Here is a 20600-nt window from a genome sequence, read left to right on the forward strand (position 1 = left end):
AATTCCTTGCGGAACGCGTGATGTGACTAGGAGAGTGTCAGACAGGTGACCATTAACAAAGGCTGTCTGAGTACGATTAGTTAGAAACTGTTCAATCCATTAAAGAATGTTAAGATGTAGGTTCAGTTGTGAAAACTTTAGTAAAATACGGCGCTGAGGAACTTCATCAAAAGCTTTCGCAAAGTCTATACAAAAATTACATCAGTCTGCATGTTACGGTCAAGAAAGAGCTCTTGATCGGTGTCGCTTGATCAGCAATTTCCTAAGGTGGAACACGCATGTTGTGTGGTTCGTGTCCACCGTTTGTAATGAAATCTGCGTTTGCAAGACGCCTCGCGTCCGCGACGATATACCCGACAAATGGATTCAAATAGATACCGAAACCCGACAGTTGACCTATTGGCGTTATAACGGAAACGTGGAAAACCACGGCTACTACTGATAACAAATTCAGGAGTGAACAGGGAACCATGGTGGCTATGCGATTATACTGATCAGCTGTCCCATGCCGCAGCCCGAAGGTCTGGAGGTTAAAATTGATATCGTTAGTTGCGTACATAGTACCTGTCGCAGCGATGTGCTACGCAAGACTTTATGCTACAGAAAGCTGCGCTACGCTTACTGCGGATAGCACAGACGTACGATAATGTAGCCATCATCTATTGTCTGCGAGGGATCCACAGCGTGCTTGTGTAATTAGCTGTTAATACTTAGACGCCACGCTCTGGGAATCCCGGTGTAGGGATGTATTTGCACTCCACCCCGTTTCGTTAGTGTGGTGGCTACCTCCTTAATAAAGGGGCCCATGTGTTGACGCTTGGGAGCCATCGCGATGACTTAGCTATACTATGCGGGCGTTAACGGTCGTGCGAGCCTAATATCTAAGAGTGGGGAGGGGAGGGTGGGCTCAGTGATGGCACATATTCGTGATGTTGGCGCCTTTATTCTTTGACCCGAAGGGGGGGGGGGGGGACGTGCGTGCGGACAAGAGCCGAACGTTCCCGTCCGTCGCGTTGCGTTCACTTAGCGAAGTGAGGGCAGCCATCGGCCGTCCATCTTTCGTGCTTGCGCTCCGCGCGCAGCACATCTCATCTCCCTCCAGTCGTCGCTATGAATGGCCGAATGCACATCGCGCGCCGCTTTGTATAGGAACTGAAACGCATTTCCGTGGGACGTTGTCTCCCGAGGACTGGAGATGCGAAACGGTGAAGGGTCAGCTTCCCTCAGCTTTCTTTCTTTCGTTTTTTTTTTTCTTCTTTTGTTCACCACGTTTTTATGTGTGGCGAACTTTGTGTTCTGGGACCCCGATGGTTCGCTGCCCGAGCAGAGGGGAAGAAGTGCGTAGGCGTAGCAAAAGCGATGACATGCAGCTTGGCACTGAGCCAGCCATTGAGGGAGAACGATGCCGAGCGCGATACATTTGCGTACACACGCGCGCGCGCGCGCGCGAGCACTTAACGAGTTGGCGTCGCGTTTCATCGTTGGCAATGGCTTGAACAATGGCTCGGAGAGAAATGCCTCGACCGAATGGTAACCGCTCGCAAACGGGGTCTTTACGACAATTTGTAATGACCGCGAAGGCCTATAATCTGACGACTAGGGGCGAGAACACTGGCACACGGCGGTTTTTCAGCACCGCATTTACGCGATGCTGCGTTTTTCTGTATGCTCTGTTTTGAATAGCTAACGACCCGATGCAGTTTTGTGTCGCCGGTATATCGTACGTATTGCGTATTTGCTGCTGGTCTTACGTACGGCGCATAGGATGACACCGAGAAAGATGTGCCGAATAAAGTGCAGCTGCCGGATTAATCTCGAAAGTGGTATTTCAAACAAATGCAATGACCCATGGCAGTTGCTGCCAGCGCTTAGCAGTTACATTTTCGCTGATTGGATGTTGCTGACCATTGTTTATACAGTCCGTCGATTTTGCCATTGCAGGTTATACTCAGAATGATAGAAGACAGGGTTCATAACTAGTTGCTGCTTGGATATGGACAGCGCGGAACCGATAGGCAGTCATCTCGGATGTTTGCGACGACTAGTTGGCGGCCGAAAGAGCCGTTACGATTTGATGTCCTTCCATCCCGGACGAACGGTTTCACAGTCTTGGCTTCAATGTGGTGAAGCAGCAGTTGTTCGTCGCACGCGAGTTTCCGCGCGCAATTCGCGGTGTGTGTGTGTGTGTGTGTGTGTGTGTGTGTGTGTGTGTGTGTGTGTGTGTGTGTGTGTGTGTGTGTGTGTGTGTGTGTGTGTGTGTGTGTGTGTGTGTGTGTGTGTGTGTGTGTGTGTGTGTGTGTGTGTTACGACACGGGCGCGGAATTACTTTTGTTGTTGTTGTTCCCGGACCTGCCTCTTTAGATTCGTCTATGCTAGAAGCGGAATCGCATGGCGCCAGCGTGTACGTTCAGTATATGGGGGCCGTGCACACACGACAAAGTGCGGTGGCGCCAGCGATCCTCCTCTATGCGCAGAAGCAGCAGCAGCCACCGCTGCTGCTGGTGGGGCGGCTACACGGATCGAGGCGTGGGCTTTTTTTTTTTTTTTTGCAGGTCGAGCGTTCCTTCTTCTTCCTCCTCCGCCTCCTGTTTGAAAGCGCGCTCGCGGCACTCCTCCTCGGTGCACGTATAGTACGTGGGCGGCTTCGCGGCCTGCTTGTGCGGGGATGCCGCTAATGAAGCGGAGACGCACGCACGCTTACTCGCGAGCGTGCTTGTGCACACGGGCTGCCCCCGCAGGTCGCGTACACTTCTGTCCTGATGTTGAAGCGGAGCTAGAAACCACACGATACGGAAATATGGGAGGAAGTGGACTCGCGAAATGTGCTCGTCAGCAAGCTGCAGGTGGCATTCGTCCGGAAAGTTTGTTGCTTTATGAGCCGACGGTGATGAAAGCATATAATATGAACATACTTGGTGTGGAGGGTGGACCTTCGTAATGTCTCTTCGCTGGTTGAGATAGTAACCTGGAGAGCTGAGTCCTAACTTGCGCGGTTTTTCTTTTTTAACTGTTTTTACTTCGGAGCACGTAGTTGAGGCTCGCGCATAGATATATTCCGCGCTACAACGCGCAGCTATATACACTTGCGAGCTGTAGCTATCTCTGCTTAACGGGCGCTCTATGAACAGCCATAGGTGGACAACTATGTACGGTTAGGTGTACGTGAACGTCCTCAGGCAAGTGGTAATATAACGAACGTTCTATCGATATCGTAAGCCACTCGAACTCGCCAGCGATCGTTAGTATGAAACGAGTCTTAAGATTGTGCAGGGATCGCCGTTCGTATTCAGCTGGCTGCCTTTTGTTTTCATGCACCTTGTCGAAGTTTAGGCACTGCGGCGCATTGCACGCCTTCGCTACTTGTGTCTGCGTCGCATCGAAGATCTCATCGAAGATGGTACACGCAAGCGTGCGCGAGTTCTCCCGAAATAAAACCTCCACTAGGCGACGGGAATTGTACGCGCGCGCCTTGTATATAGCCGTATTTCTCTATCCCGCCGTTCGTAAAGTACTTACCTCCTTGCGCGCCCGAGCTTGGGCCTGACGAGAGCGAGCGATGCTTCTTGTTTCTTGCTGTACGGCCGATTTCGATTGCGTCAAGGCCGGTTTACCTTATATATAGCGCTGCTTTCAGCCAACTCTTCATGCACGGAGGCGTTCAGGCGTATACGGCGAGGCCTTGACTCGCCTATTCACACACACATATACGGGTGCCGTTTTCTCGTCTCCGAGTGTATAATAGTTCGTCAGCGCGCTGCGACGCCACTAGCGAAAGGCACGTACAAATCCATCCGAGAGTAGTAAGGGCGCGTTTTTGCGAAATTTTATGCTTGCGTGAGTTGTGTATACGTTTTCGTGATGCTCTGCCAGCACCCAAGTGAGTTAAAAAAAAAAAAAAAGCGTCTGCGAGCTTGCTGCTAAAAATGCAGGTGATAGTTACCGGTCGAAGAATATTGCGCCAGGCAGTCTGCAGGTTCATCTAGCGAAATAAACGAAACAAAACAAAAAAAAAGAAACACAGCGCTAGTTGCGTAAAAAGTAGGTTTCTATGGCCGCGCCTTTCGCGGTTAGGCAAGACTATTCACAGCAAACCGGATTTCCAGTGTCTTCATTCGCTTTCCTTTTCTTCTTTTACTGCGACAGCTGTTGGATCAAAAGTATGGTTCGCTTTGTCCGTCCGTCCGTCGCATACGCCGTGGTGTCAGTTCCGTCGTTTTTGCTGCGTGCTGCACTCAGTTCGGGGAGTTTTGCGCAGAATTGCAGGAGTTTTGCACAAATGGGGAGAGGGTGTGGTTGTGGGAGGGAGATAACCTTCGTTGCAGTAAATTAGTTTAAATGTCGCAGGAATCGCTGACGTATACTGACCTAGTTTAGAGAGGGGCGGATTTAGTTCCTGTGAATGTGATCCCGTTCCTGTGCTCGCCGCGGGCTCGACCCCAAGTCGCCGTGGGGTACAGCGCGCTGCGGCTCTTTTCCGGGTGCCCATGTGCGCGTGGGGGAATTCACGTAGAAAATTTGGCGGTCTGTGTCACGCCTCGCATACTGTAGTATTGTAATGCTACTAATTCTGTGCGTTATACTGACTTCATTTATTCAATTACTGGCCTCTTGTAATTTTTCATTCGTATGCACCATATCAGCTGAGAGCCTGTACCCTAGCAACGAGCGGGTTTTCAGGGTTAAGTTTAGCTGGCAGCGTATGCGCTTACCTAAACGGGTTCTCAGAGGCTGTCCTTTTGATTGGTGTCGTCATGATGTAGATTGCTTCGTTATTCTTCCCTTGGTGTTCAGAGGGCGAAGCTCCAAGCGTGACCGCTCGGTCAAAACAGTGCTACCAAGAAACTGCTTGTTCCGCTGTCAGTAATATCCCCTCACAGCTCCTTTGTTAAACGACGAGGCTCAGAATTTTCGCGGCAGGGAAAAAAGAATATTGTTTGGGCAATCATGACCTGTCAACCTTTCGAAACATTATGCGCCCTGTTGTTTTGATGCATTCTTTATAACCTCCTGCTTTAGCCTCCGGCTGCAGTTGGCTCGTCTTTAACCTTTAGATCGCTTCCGATATACAGGGTGTCCCAGCTAACTTTAGCCAGAGTTTAAAAATGTAAAAATGCCACGTAGTTGGACAGAACAAAGGTAATGTTGTTTGCCGTTGCTTGGAGATGCTCAAGCTATATTTTTTCATACCGCCTAATTAGGTAATTAGTCTTAATCAATCAACTTCTCAATTATTATAATTAGATGAGAAGTGTCAATGAAAAAATTGTAGAGCGACATGAAAAACTTCCGATGCAGCTTTCTGTTCCTCAATAGGTGTTGCAGAATTGTTTTTCCGAGTATGAAAGAAGTCTGCAAAAACATGCAAAATTACCGTGCGACTGGCCGCTCGATACACTTTGCGTGTATTCGCGGGCTTCTTTCACGCTTGGAAAAACACTTGTGTAGCACGTATTGATGAATAGAAAGCTGTATCGGGAATTTTTCATGCCGCTCTACAATTTGCTCATTGACACTTTTCACCTAATTATAATATTTGAGAAGTTGATTAATTAAGACTAAATATCTAATAAGGCAGAATGAAAAAAGAAAGCTTGAGCATCTCCAAGCGACGGCAAACATTCTCTTTGAAACTCCGGCTAAAGTTAGCTGGTGCACCCCGTATATGCATTCACATATTCACCGTTGTACTTCTATCCTCAGAGTTGCCTATACTACCTACCTCACAAGTGTCCGCGCTTTCTGCCGTCTCTACGGCACGTTTCGTTCGTGTCACCACTGCCCTGCGGTTCGGCCCTGATGTAGTCATTATCACCATTCAACTTGCGCCGAGAGACAACCGATCCTTCTAGCGCACACAGGTACCAGGCGCCCTGATGGTGCAGTCAATTTTGCGCTCGCCTCAGAATCGGACTCACGCCGGCAATGACCTTGTTTCGTTGTCTGCAATGAAACCACGGTAACGCCATTGGTTACGCACCCACTTGTAGCATATTGTTTACCGTAAAATATTTGGAGAAGTGGGCTTCTCCTCATAAGATGTCTTGTTGCGGGGAAGCCAGCTTTAGAGGTATCTGCTACTCACGTGCTGACACGTTCGACACTACGTCGATGTTAGCTTTCAATCTACATTTCGTGTTAACGTGCCAACGCCACACTCTAACTTATCAGAAGTTTTACGAATCGTGGACCCAAACATCGCGAACCCAAGGAGCAGCATCGGTTATCCTAGGGTGCGCTGTGAATGAACGCTATGTGGTGGTTATATTGTGAAGAAATTTTGTTTTTGCGAGCATTCAGACTTCAGTGAGCGTAAGCGCAGATATACGCAACAGAGCGTGAGTTCACTTACTAGTGTCGACACTGTACTTAACCCACGAAGTCTCTACCACCGCATCTCTCAAAGCCCACTGCAATTTCGGGGCTTCAAAACGCCATCATCACTGTACGTCTATCACCGTGCGGTGTCTCTTGACTGACACTTTATGACGGGCAAATTCGTTTCGTGTATTCATACGGAATAGTTTGTTAGGTATAGCCACTGCTGTAACCGTCTCTGTGCTGCCGAGTAAGGGTTCGCGGATTTGAATCCTGGCTGCGTCGGGAATATTTCTTTCTACGTGCACGCAACTTACGTCTAGTGCACGCTGAAGGACTCCGAGCTGACCTACTACTCTAATCCAGAGACATCAACTATGGCGCTTCTTGTAGGTTGATCAGTCAATCGATCGACCTTGTATATGGCGATGTTTGTCGAAGCGGTGTTGCACCCGTCTTCTTCGGGGTTTCCCTCGTCGAACGTGCGTCACCCTTCCAGCATCTTCCTGCCGTCGCGTTAACGCAGCTGCGACGGGCGTGAGCGCGTGTCACTCGGCGCGTGAGTGCGCGTGGGTGGAACTGCGAGACAGCGTGCCGGCCTTCGCTTCGCACCTGTCGCGCGCGCGGATATACCTCGCGCGCGTGCCGTTTCTAAATGCACTGCTACGACTGATCGAGCCGAACTGTTTTTTTCTTTTCTTTTTTGTCCTCGCGTGGCGCTCTCGGATACGCCAGCTCTCGTCCGTGTGATTGTGCGCGCGGGATAAGACTCACGTCCTCGCGCGCGTTTTAACCCGCGTGTCTGGACAGAGAGGGCGCCGTGTGCGAATTCGTCGCAGCCGGAGCGTGCCCGATCGCTGTGTGCGGTGGGCGTGATTGAAGTGGCCGTACACCCGCCCTAGCTCCTCTGATTTTGTGTTTCCGCTTTTTATTTTCTCTCTGAGTGAACGTGCGGGGGGGGGGGGGGGATTGGCGTTTCCGCCGCGCTCAATGGCGCGACGCGCGCAAATCGGGCCCTGACAGCGTCGGTCGCGCGGGCCCTGAGGCGGCTGACCCTCCCTCCGCTTTGTTTTCTTTCTTTCTTGCTCATATATCTCCTTCCATTTTTTTTCTTCCGATGTCTCATGTTCGAGTGGATTTTTTTTTTTTTTCTGTGTTGGTGCACCTGTCTTGCTGCACGCGAGAGGAGTGATCGTGATCAGTGCGTGCAAGGTCGATCTCATTTGTCCGAAATGTCGGGATTCTCTGCACGGCGCTGTTTTCCGGTGTGACCTTGCGCGCGGCTTGGGGTCAGGGTAAAGCTGTGACCTCTGCCTGCTGCTGCTTGTGGATTCGTCAGTTTGCATTCGGAGCTTTCCAATGGCATTGGAAAGGCATTGATGGTCATGTTTCGCAGGGGCTGCTGTTGAGCACGTGGAAAATGTCGAACTCCGCCATGTTGGCGTCGTTATCGAGTCAATTGAAGTTGACAAGATATCGAATTTTACAATACAGTGGAATTTGAGTGTCCAGAGTAAGGACTATCTAGGATAAAGGACACCAAACCATATTCCAGCGCCCTAAATGCACAAAAAAAAAATGTATTTGTTTCACAACTTTGCGTTCGTTGCCCGAAAGAACAGCGCGAGCAGTCATCACGCATTCAGCTTAATTGCATGGCTTCGCGAGCTCGCCTCTAATGCTAGTCACTTCAATCAGTGCGTACAGTATACCTCATGGTTCAGAGGTGGTTGTTTGAATTGCAGTGGCCTGATTCTGATCTCTGGAGGCATTATCCTCTCCCTTACGCACGCGCGCACACACACACACACACACACACACACACACACACACACACACACACACACACACACACACACACACACACACACAAACACAAACACACACACACACACACTCATGAGAGAGAGAGAGAGAGAGAGAGGGAGGGAGGGAGGGAGGGAGGGAGGGAGGGAGGGGGAGACCTGTTTGCGTATTGTATAGTATACTGCGACCGTAACACAGCTATGCGCTTTCAACTGAATTTGTTTATTTGTAAAATGGCACTTATACATCAGATCAGCCCCAATGTTTCTCGTGTTCGCGCATGGCTTATGTGCGTGCAATGGTACCACTATCTGTATCAAACCAATTAGCTTACTGCATTTCGTCGGGCCTACTAATCTAGATCATAATCGGATGTGTGTAATCGACAAACTCGTGCATGATGTGCCTCTCTGTGGGGAGTTCAACCTTCCGGTTTTCCTCACGGGCCCCGGGATCCTGTATGTGGGTCGCCCGCATCGACTTCAGTCTCGCCGAGCGGCTCTCCCCCCTCTCCCCCTTCCCTCTCCCTCTTTGACCCTCGCGCGTGTACAGGGTGCCTTCCATGTCAGACCCCGTAGTGCATAGGCACGCTAGCTGCCCGCTGTTCAAGGCGCCCCGAACTGCGAAATTTCGTGTCCGAACCGTCGGCGGCGTTCCGGCGCATTTCCGGCCGCGGCGGAGGCCGGCCTCTGACCATCCCTGTCGGCCTTTCTGTGCTCACCTTGATCGGTCGCGCGCCGCGCGCTGCTCTCACACAATGGGCTGCAGCGTCCCGCGCTTGTTTTGTAGCTGTTCCACGCGAGCAAGGCCGCCCCCATACTTCATCGCCGAAACAATGGTGGCATTGATGGCGCGCACTGCGGTACTGTTTTTCTTCGATGCCGTTAGAATTTTTTCTGACGGTCATTTCTTGGGACAGGAATAGTGTCTATTCGTGTCCCAGCTCCTCCCCCTGCGTCGTTGCTGTGGGTGGTGCGTGTATGTCGTAATGCGAGGGCGCTGATTTAAAGGTGACGACGCGAGGCTGGCTTCCAGATTCGCGGAGGACACACACTGCGGGCGGGCGCCCGGCGACGCGTACCTGCGCGCTCAAGTGGTTGGTTGCGCGTCAGAACGCGCGCCGAGGCCGTCCGTCCTCGTGAAACCGCGTTTTCTCGTGGTGAACGCCTTCGCGACCAGAGCCGCGGTTTGGTTGGCTGCCCGGGTGCTATGTCTGAGTTCTGTGCATCGGGTCTCGTGCGGTTTTCGTCTTTACTACTGGGTTGATGGGTTTTTGTACTTTGTAAGTGGACCCGAATCTGCCCTGGAAAGAAAAAAAATAATAACGCGTTACGCTCAGCGCCAGCTGTCGCTATTCATTGGTACGCTGAGCCGCTTGTCTGCTATTTCCCAGCGCCCAATTTCAGCGGCTCCTTGCCATGTGTATGCAAATGCGACGCCAACGAGCGCGTCTGGGCCGCGGAAGAACAGCTGAAGAAAGGCTCTGCGTACGAAATATTCGAAGCTATTTTTGGCTCGAAAGTGTCCTCCTAGCGAACTGCAGCGCAGTGAAGCATATTATATTGACTTCCTCGCATACGTTTCGCGCATTCAGCCATTCTTCAATCATCACAGGCGTATTCAATCAATAGGTTTGCGCACGAATCATATTGGCTGCGTGCTTTCTTGAATATGTACGGTGCTTACGGCTCTGAAATGCTTCACTTTTCAATCAAGAAATAAAAGATGATAGGAAGTGGTGTCCTAAAAAGGGCTTAGCGGAATTTTCATTCCGGAAGGGGTTTTGGGTAGCCCGCTGTGTATACATAGCGCGCCGGTATGAAACGCTACAGATTTGCGTGCAGAACCGGCTCTAAAGTTTGATTTTTGCTGCGTACGCGCTGAAATTATGCATGCAGCACACACACACGCACAACCACAAAATTGTGACAGCCAGTTAAGATGCCCTCTTTCACAACTACCCAATTTTTGTTGATCCAAGGGAGCGACCGCCGTACCTTTGCGCGCGCGCGCGCGCGCGTGTGTGTGTGTGTGTGTGTGTGTGTGTGTGTGTGTGTGTGTGTGTGTGTGTGTGTGTGTGTGTGTGTGTGTGTGTGTGTGTGTGTGTGTGTGTGTGTGTGTGTGTGTGTGTGTGTGTGTGTGTGTGTGTGTGTGTGTGTGTGTGTGTGTGTGTGTGAGATACACACACCACACGCAACTTCGAGCATTTCCTTTTTTTCCTTGCTTCTTCCTGCGATTGCGCTGCGAAACGTATGTTCCCGCCTTTAACAAATACAGAAAAGCGCGGAGACGTTCGTTCTGTTTTACACATTCCTTCTTTGTCCATGTTTATTGCTATCGTGGAGGCGGCTTATTTATTACGATGTAGAGGGGTGGGGGACGGGAGGGGTTACGCTGTTCGCTGCATACCTTTCGAGAAACTGGGGCCGCATATAGCTGGCGCCGTCCCCCATCTCTCTCGAGGGCAAGATTAAAAAAAAAAAAAAAAGAGCGCGGAAAAAAAAAAAAAACTCAAGATTGGACAAGGCATGTTCGCCTATCCCACATAGGGCTGTTATCGCGCTCGAGGCGTGTTTACAAACAATCCGGGCCGCGAGAGCGTGAATCAGGCGTCGCCGACACCGTGGTGACGATGGCGCCGGCACGCGGGAGGGGGTCGGGGTGGGGCAGCTGTGTTGCAATCGGGCAACGCGACCGTCTCCCGCCACTCCTCCCAGAGAGGAGTGGCGGGAGACAGAAAAAAGAAAAAAAAAAAATCCGCCGCGATGGATCAGTTGCTATGTCATTGTTTCTGAGCACGAGGTCGCGGGTTCGAATCGCGGTCGCGGCGGCCGCATTCGGATCCGGGCGGAATGCAGAAACGCTCGTGCACAATAATTTTGGCGCACACTGAGGAACCCAGCGTGGTCAAAATTAACCTTCTGCTGTGGCGTCTCTCATAACACATAGTGCCCAACTTCTGGACACTAAACCACGCAGTGTAATCCTCGGTGGATTGCAAGATCAATTTGCGTCATGCAGACAGCACTCTCTACAGGCACAAGCCGGCGGCACAGCTTCAGTATAGCCAAAAACAAGTGGAATGTTTTGATTCAAATGGTTTGTGTTAATCAGGCTGATTTGAGCTAGATATTTTGTACATTTTCACATGCATCGGAAAGTGTCCAAATTTGTTTAAAAAAAAAAAACATTCATGGAAAATGGCCACTAACCAGTAACCAATGCTTGTTACTGTGTTCACCATGGTGGTTATATAGTTCATGTGCTGCTGTTCTCACTTTTGACTGCAGCTACAAATCTACATGTTACCTAGCTCTGAGATCAAGAGACATTGCAAGATCCACAATCCAAGGTCATCTTACTGCTGTAGATAACTTAGACCACCTCTCTGCCACAGCAGTTGATCCACCTGTTGTGCATGTGCCCTTGCATATGAAACCTTTTAGGCAGGTGTTCGCACTAATGCACACTGAGATTTTATGTATAATTCACACAAATTCCAGTGTTGTTAGTCTGTCCTGTTTTGTGTTTCTATTGAAGACTGTTCAGATTTATTGCAACCCTCTTCATTTTCCCTGGTATAATGCCACCAGTGTAACATGGTTTGCGCATTGAAGTTCACTGAAAGAAAAAATGAAATAAACATATGGAGTACCTTGAAAATTACAATATGGTTTGCTCATAAGATTATTTTAGTCATGTGTTCTTTCAAGGTATTTCTTAACTACTTTATTGGATTCATGACAAGTTCTGACATGACTATTAAGCAAAGCTTTTGCTAGCTTTAGGTGAATACACCTGGCTTTGGGTGTTTATATAAAAATTTGGCTTCTGTAGTTTTGTTTCATATCGTATATCATTCATCTTTGTATAGTTCAAACTTCCCATATTTTAAACCATTTGCAGCCTCGGGTAGCTGTAATCAATGCAACTGACTTTTGGGAATTGATGAGGTACCCTTCTCAAGCAATGTAGTCTGTGCACCTGAAACAGGGAAGGACAAGCTTGTATTTTGAGCATCTCGAGAATGGAAGGCAGCGTTTGTAACTTGATTCTACTTGGTGCTTTCAGAGTTAGGAATTGAAAATCTCCGCTCGGACAGCTGAAATAAGCTGTGGAGAGTTGTGCCATATTTACTGGAACCCAGGCTAGCCTTGGTTCTAGGCTGTCACCTGAAATTCGGGAGATCAGAAAAAAACATTTTCTTTAATGTAAGCCAATGAAAAAAAAGGCCCTCAACTGCGGAAATAATGTGCATTTTATTACGACTTTCAACACTCATCAGAAGCATGTATAGTGTTTGCTCATCATTGTCTTCATTAAAATTGCTGGCCTATTTGTCACTGATTTATTCCTGAAGTATGACAACACACTACGTTCAAACAAAATGGCAGATGCCAACTAGTCAGCTGTAATCACGGCCTCTGAGATCTCGTAGTGTACGGCCAGGTCACAGTCTATGGTGTAATATGGTGCCTAGAATCACGAGATGATTTTAAGTCTCGCTGTTGCTGCCAGACTACCAACTTCCACGCATTTTTTTTAAAAAGAAAAGTGTTTGCCTGCATTCAGGTAAATGCAGCATTTGGAAGTTGGCACACAGGACTGAATGCCTTTTAAAGGTAGAAGTTAGAGTGATTATCTGATCTTGTTCATTGTTAATTTGTTCCTTTTTTGTATCCAGTATTGACTTCAAATATTTTTTTTCTTCTTGCAGCGCACAGAGGTGACGATGAACTTGACAGAGCAGTGGTGAGTAGCTTCCCAACATTGCCTGTATTTTTGCATGGGCATGTGTGTTGTGATGATGTGCGTTAAAATCTTGAGAAGTTTTTCCATTGTCTTGTTTAGATTGTGGTATTCCTTGTGTGCCTACCCACATGGAAAGGCTTGTTCCTAAAGCCTGTGATTGGGGATACCCTAACCCTCAGGAGAAGCAAAATTCGCATCCGTCTCATCTCCACCTTCTACCTTAGCTGGTCTAAGTGAATGGCAATGTGGGCTCTCAACTGAAGTAGTTGCAGTGCTTTTATAGCACTCTTCGGAAATTTTTTAGCTGTAATATTGTAATTGGCATTTTCAGCACCTACTGAAAGGCAGGCACAGGACTGGAGTTGTCCCTTAACCTTTTTATAACAAAAATCGCAGAGGAGTCACTATGGCTATTTTAGTTGCAAGGCAGAGTTACATTCCCCTCTTTTAAATTAAGAAGGGGGCAGTTAAGGTGTGTTTGTGAATGCAGAAAGACATCAGAAAACACATGGGCAGACACATTTCAATGCTTGTTTATTCCTCTGAGCAAGACCATATTTCTTGCTCTTCTTTATCATAATTCGACACTGAGTTTTTCTTCTGCAATGTTTATGCAACCAAGGACAAATTTGCAGATGTGTTAAATGAATGTATTGGGTATAGACTTGCTTCGTTTAGCAAACTGGCCCCCCATGTCTCTGTGTTAACCATTTAACTGTTTCCCTACCATGGGGAAAATGGCTTTTTTTTGGTAGGTTACACCAGATCTTCTTTTCTGAAGGAACTACTGCACTCAATATATTATGTAATACATGAACAAAAAACAGAATGAATGCAATTTTCATAAATAAAATGTTCATTAACGAGTTGCATGTCATAAAATAGATATAAATTGCCAGAATCAAGGTTGTGCAGTAACATTGAGCAAAGTTTGTAAACATATGGTTCTATCTACTAGGAAAGATATGTAACAAATATTATGAGATATGCAAAATGTATTGCTGTCTAATTGGCACTGTATAAGAAAAAAATGAATTTTTCATTGTACAGGTATTTCACTGCAAAAATTTAACTGCAAGCACTGCAGTCGGGCATGCCAGGCTGTGGCTGCCGATGTTCCGGGCTGGTTTGCGTCATCATCGCTCTCAGACTCAGTCCAACAAAAAGAAAGGATCCTTAGGCTCGCTGCTCCTCAATCCATCTATAAAGTCAGCTGTAGACACAGCGGAATCGCGAGATCTGTGATCTTTCGAAGTGTGTCCGTCAATCCTTGAGGCAGCCATTTTTTATTTCTGCTTTGCCAATCGCGAAACTTCGAAGCGCATTCAAAAATTACCGCCTGGTTGTAAAAAAAGCGAACTGCTTAGAGAACAAAGTATAGTTCTCCTTCTTCATGTTCAATAGTGCAGTGTGTCTGTGAGTGGCACAAAAGGCCTCGAAAGCAGCGTTTGAAACCATTGATAGCAGGCGAACATTTTTGCTTTCTGCTTTGATGATCGCGAAAATCTTGTTGTGCATTCAGAACTCACAGCCTGGCGATAAAAAAGCCAACTGTTCATAAAACAAATACATACTTCACCTCTTTCACATCTGAAAGCGCAATGTGTTCGTGATCGGCGTGGAAGGTCTAGAAAACTGCGTTTCAAACCATCATTAGCAAGCTAACGATGCCCAATGGGTGTGGTAGGGAAAGAGTTAATATATTGCAGGATTTCTACATAAGGCTGTTTCACATCGCGTGATTGGGGCAAAAAAAATCGTTCTGCCGCGCATGTCGCAGAGCGATTTTCGCTGACAGCTTTCACATGTGTTTGTGGCAGTGTGATTTTCGTCGCAGCGATACGCAAGGTTGCCCCCTGCTCACGAAGTATCCATTCCTGCATTGTTAAGTAAAAACACCATAGAAACTATTCCAATATACGACTTTTCCTATTATGGAATAATAGAATAAGTTCATCACTTTTTAACATTTAAAAGCGTTGAGACTTTACGACAGCTTGCAGATGCAGTGAGTGAGACACTGCACAACACCGCAAGTATGAGCTTGCGGCATAGGTGGGGCGGTTACGTTTACGCTAGTTAACGCTAGTACACGCTAGTTTCGTTGTTACTATGGAAGCCACATTCTTCCTGGATGAGTGTTTGCTTTTGCAGACGAACAAGCTACTATTGAGTGCATGTATAAGCAGCTGGCACAATTTGTAGCTATGAAAAGGTTGAAGACAGTGGCAATCAAGTGAGTATGTGCGTTACGTTGAAGCGGCATCCTTCTCCCGACCTGGATAGCATGCAGTTTCTCCTTTTAAATGAATAGTACAAGCAGAAGAAAAGAAAAATGTTTATGAAGCTCCTAAGCCGCAAACACTTGTGGGTGCGCCATATTAAAACATAACTAAAACTGGCGCGTGACATTGCTCCACAGAGCTACTAACGCGTGGTAAAACAGGAAAGCGCCTGCTTTGACGGCTCTTTGTTTCGTCACACATTGCCCTTCCCACATTGCACCGATAGTTGCGACTCAGCGATGGCACGACCAACTTGTTGGAATCCAGTCACAAAGAGCCCACGACGTTGCGATAGTTGCTGAGCTACGGAATTCGCTGTGCCACTCACTGAAAATCGCGCCATGTGAAACAGCCTATAGAAATGCCAAAGGGTTGCCTTTTTCTGGCACTTATGGACCTTGATTTCATTGTATGAGGTGACTTGTGCAATAAGGGGGTTCTGCCTTTTTTTTTTCTTCAATGACGTTTCTCTGAAGCATTCCGACATCAATGATGCGGAAGCGGTGAGTAAATGTAGACAACAGCGCTGCTTAACTGGGGGCTCAGTGCATGGTTCGTGCATGTCTACAAATTTTGTTTACATTGTGAAAAACTGCATGCGCCTTGCCAGATGTATAATGTGACCATGGCAGAGAAATGTTTGCAGCTGAGCAGCAGCCATAGCGTATTCTTTGTGCGTAATACGAGCTGCCTTAAAGGCCAAATGCAATAAAATGTTCGGCGACGTAAGAAGCCTAGTCAGATAGTGTAGATGCATAACAGCCTCTGTGCAGTATTTTGTTTGAAAAATGAGTTTATGTGTCACAAAAGGCTCGTGTAAGTAAACTGAGAACTGAAAAAAATCCTGCCATTACACTTGCTGTGAGTGGCGCCTGATTCAGGATCATATGACCTCAAAAATAAGGACCACCTGCGGCTGCCTACGGTGCATGGAAAAAATTTGGAGGACGCTTAAGCTTCACCTTTAAGAGTGGAACGTGATAGCATTCAAAGATCCCTGACTGCTTCTCACGCTTCTCGGCAACTGCAGCGTATGTAACCGTAATGATTACCGGGAAACGCTCACTGCAAACACTATGCACGAAGGTGAGCTTTCTGGTAGAAACTCGGCCTCTTGCATGGGTCGCGATGCGGGGGAGGCAAGCGTCATCTGGAAGTGTTTCAAGGAAGCGGGCGCGCCGGTCCGTGGACTCCGAGATATTTACGTGTTGGCATTCGAAAATGGCGTACCTCCTCTCTGATATATGCATTGTACAAATGCTGGAGAGGGGGTTTGTTTCAGTTTGCGCATGTGTTCTTGTATATTCAAATTACAATCCAAGAGCTGAAAAATTCTGAGAGCTGAGAAATTCAATTCAGTCTATTCCTTGCATCACATGGAAGACCTGGGTATGCGTGGTTCTAAAATATTTTTGCTGAAACGTCTGACGTAAGCTCCGGATTTTCTATGACATGGACTCCTTAACGCTTCCACGTTAAAATTTTGGAGGTGATGTGCTGGGACTTGCGTCAAAGCCGCTAGCAATCAGGTGCATGCATTGTCTCCCGAGGTGCTATTAAAAAGCTGCTAATAAGAAAATTACATTTACCTGCCCTGTAGCTTTGTCAAGGTTGTTTAGTGGTATATGCCACTCACTAATTACCAATTTAGCTAAATTGAAATTTTGTTGCAGTTGGCCTTAAATACACACCATAAATTAGGTCTCTTGTGCATTTTTGTGCATTTTGCCTAATGCTCTGACGCAGTACATTTCTCTGATTGTGTGCAGGTAGAGATGATTGCTGGAGCTTTGCAGATTTTTAGTACTGTCCATCTCTTTGACACTTAACTGCTTATCTGGCATTCTTGGTTAGCAGTTTGCTGTCAGATTCACATCTCCTTTCCTTCCCCTTCCCCCGGAATTCATGGTTGGCAAAAGAGAGGCATGGCTACATGCACTTTAATTTGGGGCTGGACGTGGCTGTTTGTTCAATTCACTCATGCTTTGCATAGTTGCTGGAAAGTTGTCGGAATAAGCACGTAATCCCAGCATGGCTATATGAGAAAGACTTCTTACTTTTTTGCTGTGTCACTGTTCTGCAGTCCTTAGCCTTGTTAATTTGTACACCTACTGCAAAATTTTTCAGAGCATGAAAATCAAATAAGAATTTTCTATATATGTATATATAACATTCGAAAATGAAGAAAAACTAACGTTATGGCATATGTTTAACATTTAACATATGCCATAATGTTCATCTTTTTTCTTTTTTTAATGTTATGCATTCAGGTCTGGTGCGAAACCCTCCATCTTTTGTGTGCGTGTGTGTGTGTGTGTGTGTGCGTGTGTGTGTGTGTGCGTGTGTGTGTGTGTGTGCGTGTGTGTGTGTGTGTGTGTGTGTGTGTGTGTGTGTGTGTGTGTGTGTGTGTGTGTGTGTGTGTGTGTGTGTGTGTGTTCATTTGATCGTACCTCCTTTTAATTTGCACTCACTCATTACCTTTGAACTACGGTTACTATTTGTACCGTGAACAATGTTAAAACAGAAAACAGTGAAACAGTCTGTGATGGCGAGCATTCTGGTTGGGCATTCATATTCCTGTTTGTGGGTGATCTCGGAAAATGGTCCCTTTACAGAGTTTAGGGAAGGCTTCAAAAAGGGCCAGCAGTGCACCTCCAAACCGGCGGGCAGTGTTGGCAACGCCCATTAAGCCATCACAGCAGCCCTCTACAGGCGCAACACCATCAAGTAAGTCCTAATGTGTGTGCACTGATGGGCTAGATGGCTCATGATTGACCGGGCAACAGAGGAGACAGGATGCGAGCATGTTTACAATGTGCATTTAAAAATTCTTGCATGCAGTTGACATCTGTTAGCTCAGATTTCTTGAAGCCACACTTTATAACTACCTGAAGGTGTAATTAACCCAAGTTGAATATATAATTCATTCCAAAACAGAGTTGTAGCTTGTTACACAAATGGGCACACAGACCAAGTCGTGTTTCAACATATGTCCAAAAAAAGTTATACGAACACATTTACATAACATGCCACATTTGTAGTGAAGGGATCAATGGCACTATTTTATAGTGGCCCTGTCAACATAAAAAGAAACCTGAACATCAAAGGTGGCTGCATTTTTAACATGTCTTGCTACTTCAATTTATTACAAATTTCAGTACTTGATTAAATTTAGGAATGCACATTTAAACTGCGACATGGCTGCTACTATCTTTTCTAGTCTGATTCCTCAATGTTTTTATTTTATTTTTTTCGTTGCTGGCTAGTATTTCTGAAGTGGTGAAATATTTATGAATGCAAAAATATTGTTAAACATTTTCACATTTCTGTGCGGGCACTACTTCACATGAAGTTGCAATATTTCGTACATGCTGGTTTGAGTGTTTACAAAGGAAAATTGTTACAATTTAGGGTTGGCAAACCAATAGCTGCCAGCTGTGTTGTCTTGTTACAAATCGCTGATGATACGTAATTAGAAAGTGACTGAGGTATCTTTATTCAAAGTGCTTTTAGATGTGCTGTGCTTTGAAACCTTTGAAAGAAGGGAATACTCCAATTGTTTTATAGCTGTACAGTGATTAACCTTTGTAGTAGCAGCATGCAGTCTAACCTATGTGCTTGCTGCTGTAGAGTTTCTCCCATTAGAAGTTGTGGGCAACCCACATGTTAGCATTTGTCATTCAACTATGATAATAGCTCAAGTCATCACCAAGCTCCTTTGGTTGCCACAGTTCCTTGAGCGGAGAGGGTGGTGCCTTTAGGCCCAAACTGAAAGTGTTAGTCAAGTGAGCACTACCAAATGCAATCTGCTGGCAATGATTAAGGTGCCTCGCAAGCTTTTTACTGCGATATCAATGACAAGGACGCTTTAGGTGCATTCACACTACCTCTGCCATTGTGCTATCCCATGATCGACAGTGCATTTGCAGTTTGTGCACAGAAGGTTAAGACCGCAGAGCTGTGGAGTGCGTTTGTCCAAAGAATCAATGCAGTAACGTGGACTCACCATCAACGCTACGCTCAAAGCCTCTGTGCCAGAACAGGGACATCATTCTGTCTTCCCCTGCTGACATGAGTGTTCACACTATGAGTGTGCATGCGCGCACTGTGTGTGTATACTGTGTGTGCACACAGTATGCTTGCGCACACAGAGTATATTAGCATTCCTGCTTTGCTGCAGTGTGTATGCTGTGGTCTGAGCACTAAACATCAAGCTAACATTGTCTAATATTTCACTGGGCGCTGCATAACACCAATGGCTTCCTGTCGGTCTCATTTCATGCACCATCGAGGTGTGATGTCTGCAGCACCACTGGTGGTGCTTTGCGTCACAGAAGCGTTGTGCGATGCCTGGTAGCTGCCAGGGTTTGGTAGCTGTCGAGGTTTGTTGGTTTGGACCCAGGACACTGTTCCTTTTACTCAGAATTAGTTGCTTTGCATACTGCATAGTGCCAACATTTTGCCCCCGAGTAAACACCTCAGGAGTTCAGGCACAGTGCTAAACCTTGCTTTCTGGCTGAAACTGCCACAATTTTTCAGCCTTATCTGAATATGCTGTGTTTGGTCACCATACACATGAGCCTCCAAATGTAGTGCCTTTGCTCTAATCTTAAAAGGGCACTAAGGAGAACTGCTGCATAATTTTAGCCTGATCAGGTGTTATTTCAAATTTATAGCCTGTGTACTGTGCATTGGGCGCACATTGAAAAACTCCAGGTGGTCAAGACTAGTCTGAAGTCCCCCACTATGGCCCTCCTCATTATCATATCATGGTTTTGGCACATGAAACCCCAGAATTTAATTTGAAAATTACATTTTTGTTAATTTCATGGTAAGAGGTTGATTACCATAAAAGAGAAAATGAAGGCCGAACTTTAATTGCTTGTTGAAATGTAGTCCTTCTTTAGCGATAAAAAATTAATTAGGCCTGAGGTAATGCTTTCTAAAGTAAGGGCATCATGGTGTGCTGGCGTGGGATTTTCAAGATGGCGTTGTCACCTAACTTTCATTTTAGCATTTTTCTGGCTTATCAAGCCTTCTCCCATAAAGTATTTTCTTTGACATTGTACAAGCGTGAATTATAATTCAGTAATACAGGTTTCTTTTGTCTTTTTTCTTCCTTTCGTTTTTTTTTTCTTTTTCTTAAATCTAAGTATTCCTTTAACTCAGGTGCCTTAATGTAGCTATGGAGGGGCCGAGGAGTGCAGTGATACGAGTGACTTCTTGGTTTACAAGATTAGTTATAGTTAGTTAGGTCGGGTTTTCCGGCACGAGAGCAACTCTGTCTATAGAGTATGAAGCACATGGTATTTTATGCATGAAGAGAGTTGGGGCGATAATCTGGAAATTGGTGATGACTTGGGATATTATAAAGATATTTTCTCATCAAAATGAAACTTGGGATGAAAGAAAAAAATTCGAAACAAAAAATGCTGAAGGCTG

General features: G+C 46.5%; 1 protein-coding gene across 7 annotated transcripts in view; it reads left to right on the forward strand.

The window, feature by feature from the left end:
• chb (CLIP-associating protein) overlaps nucleotides 1–20600 on the forward strand; it is a 217110-nt gene that overhangs the window by 128355 nt on the left and 68155 nt on the right. For 4 of the 7 annotated variants that reach the window (XM_075692191.1, XM_075692195.1, XM_075692193.1 and 1 more), the window contains 3 exons: nucleotides 12839–12873; nucleotides 15635–15661; nucleotides 17774–17885. In XM_075692191.1, the coding sequence (XP_075548306.1) occupies nucleotides 12839–12873; nucleotides 15635–15661; nucleotides 17774–17885 (174 nt within the window). The remainder of the gene's footprint in view (nucleotides 1–12838; nucleotides 12874–15634; nucleotides 15662–17773; nucleotides 17886–20600) is intronic. The other 3 variants (XM_075692192.1, XM_075692194.1, XM_075692198.1) reach the window with 1 other exon arrangement.

Source organism: Dermacentor variabilis, chromosome 5 (genome assembly GCF_050947875.1).
Source record: "Dermacentor variabilis isolate Ectoservices chromosome 5, ASM5094787v1, whole genome shotgun sequence".
NCBI lineage: Eukaryota > Metazoa > Arthropoda > Arachnida > Ixodida > Ixodidae > Dermacentor > Dermacentor variabilis.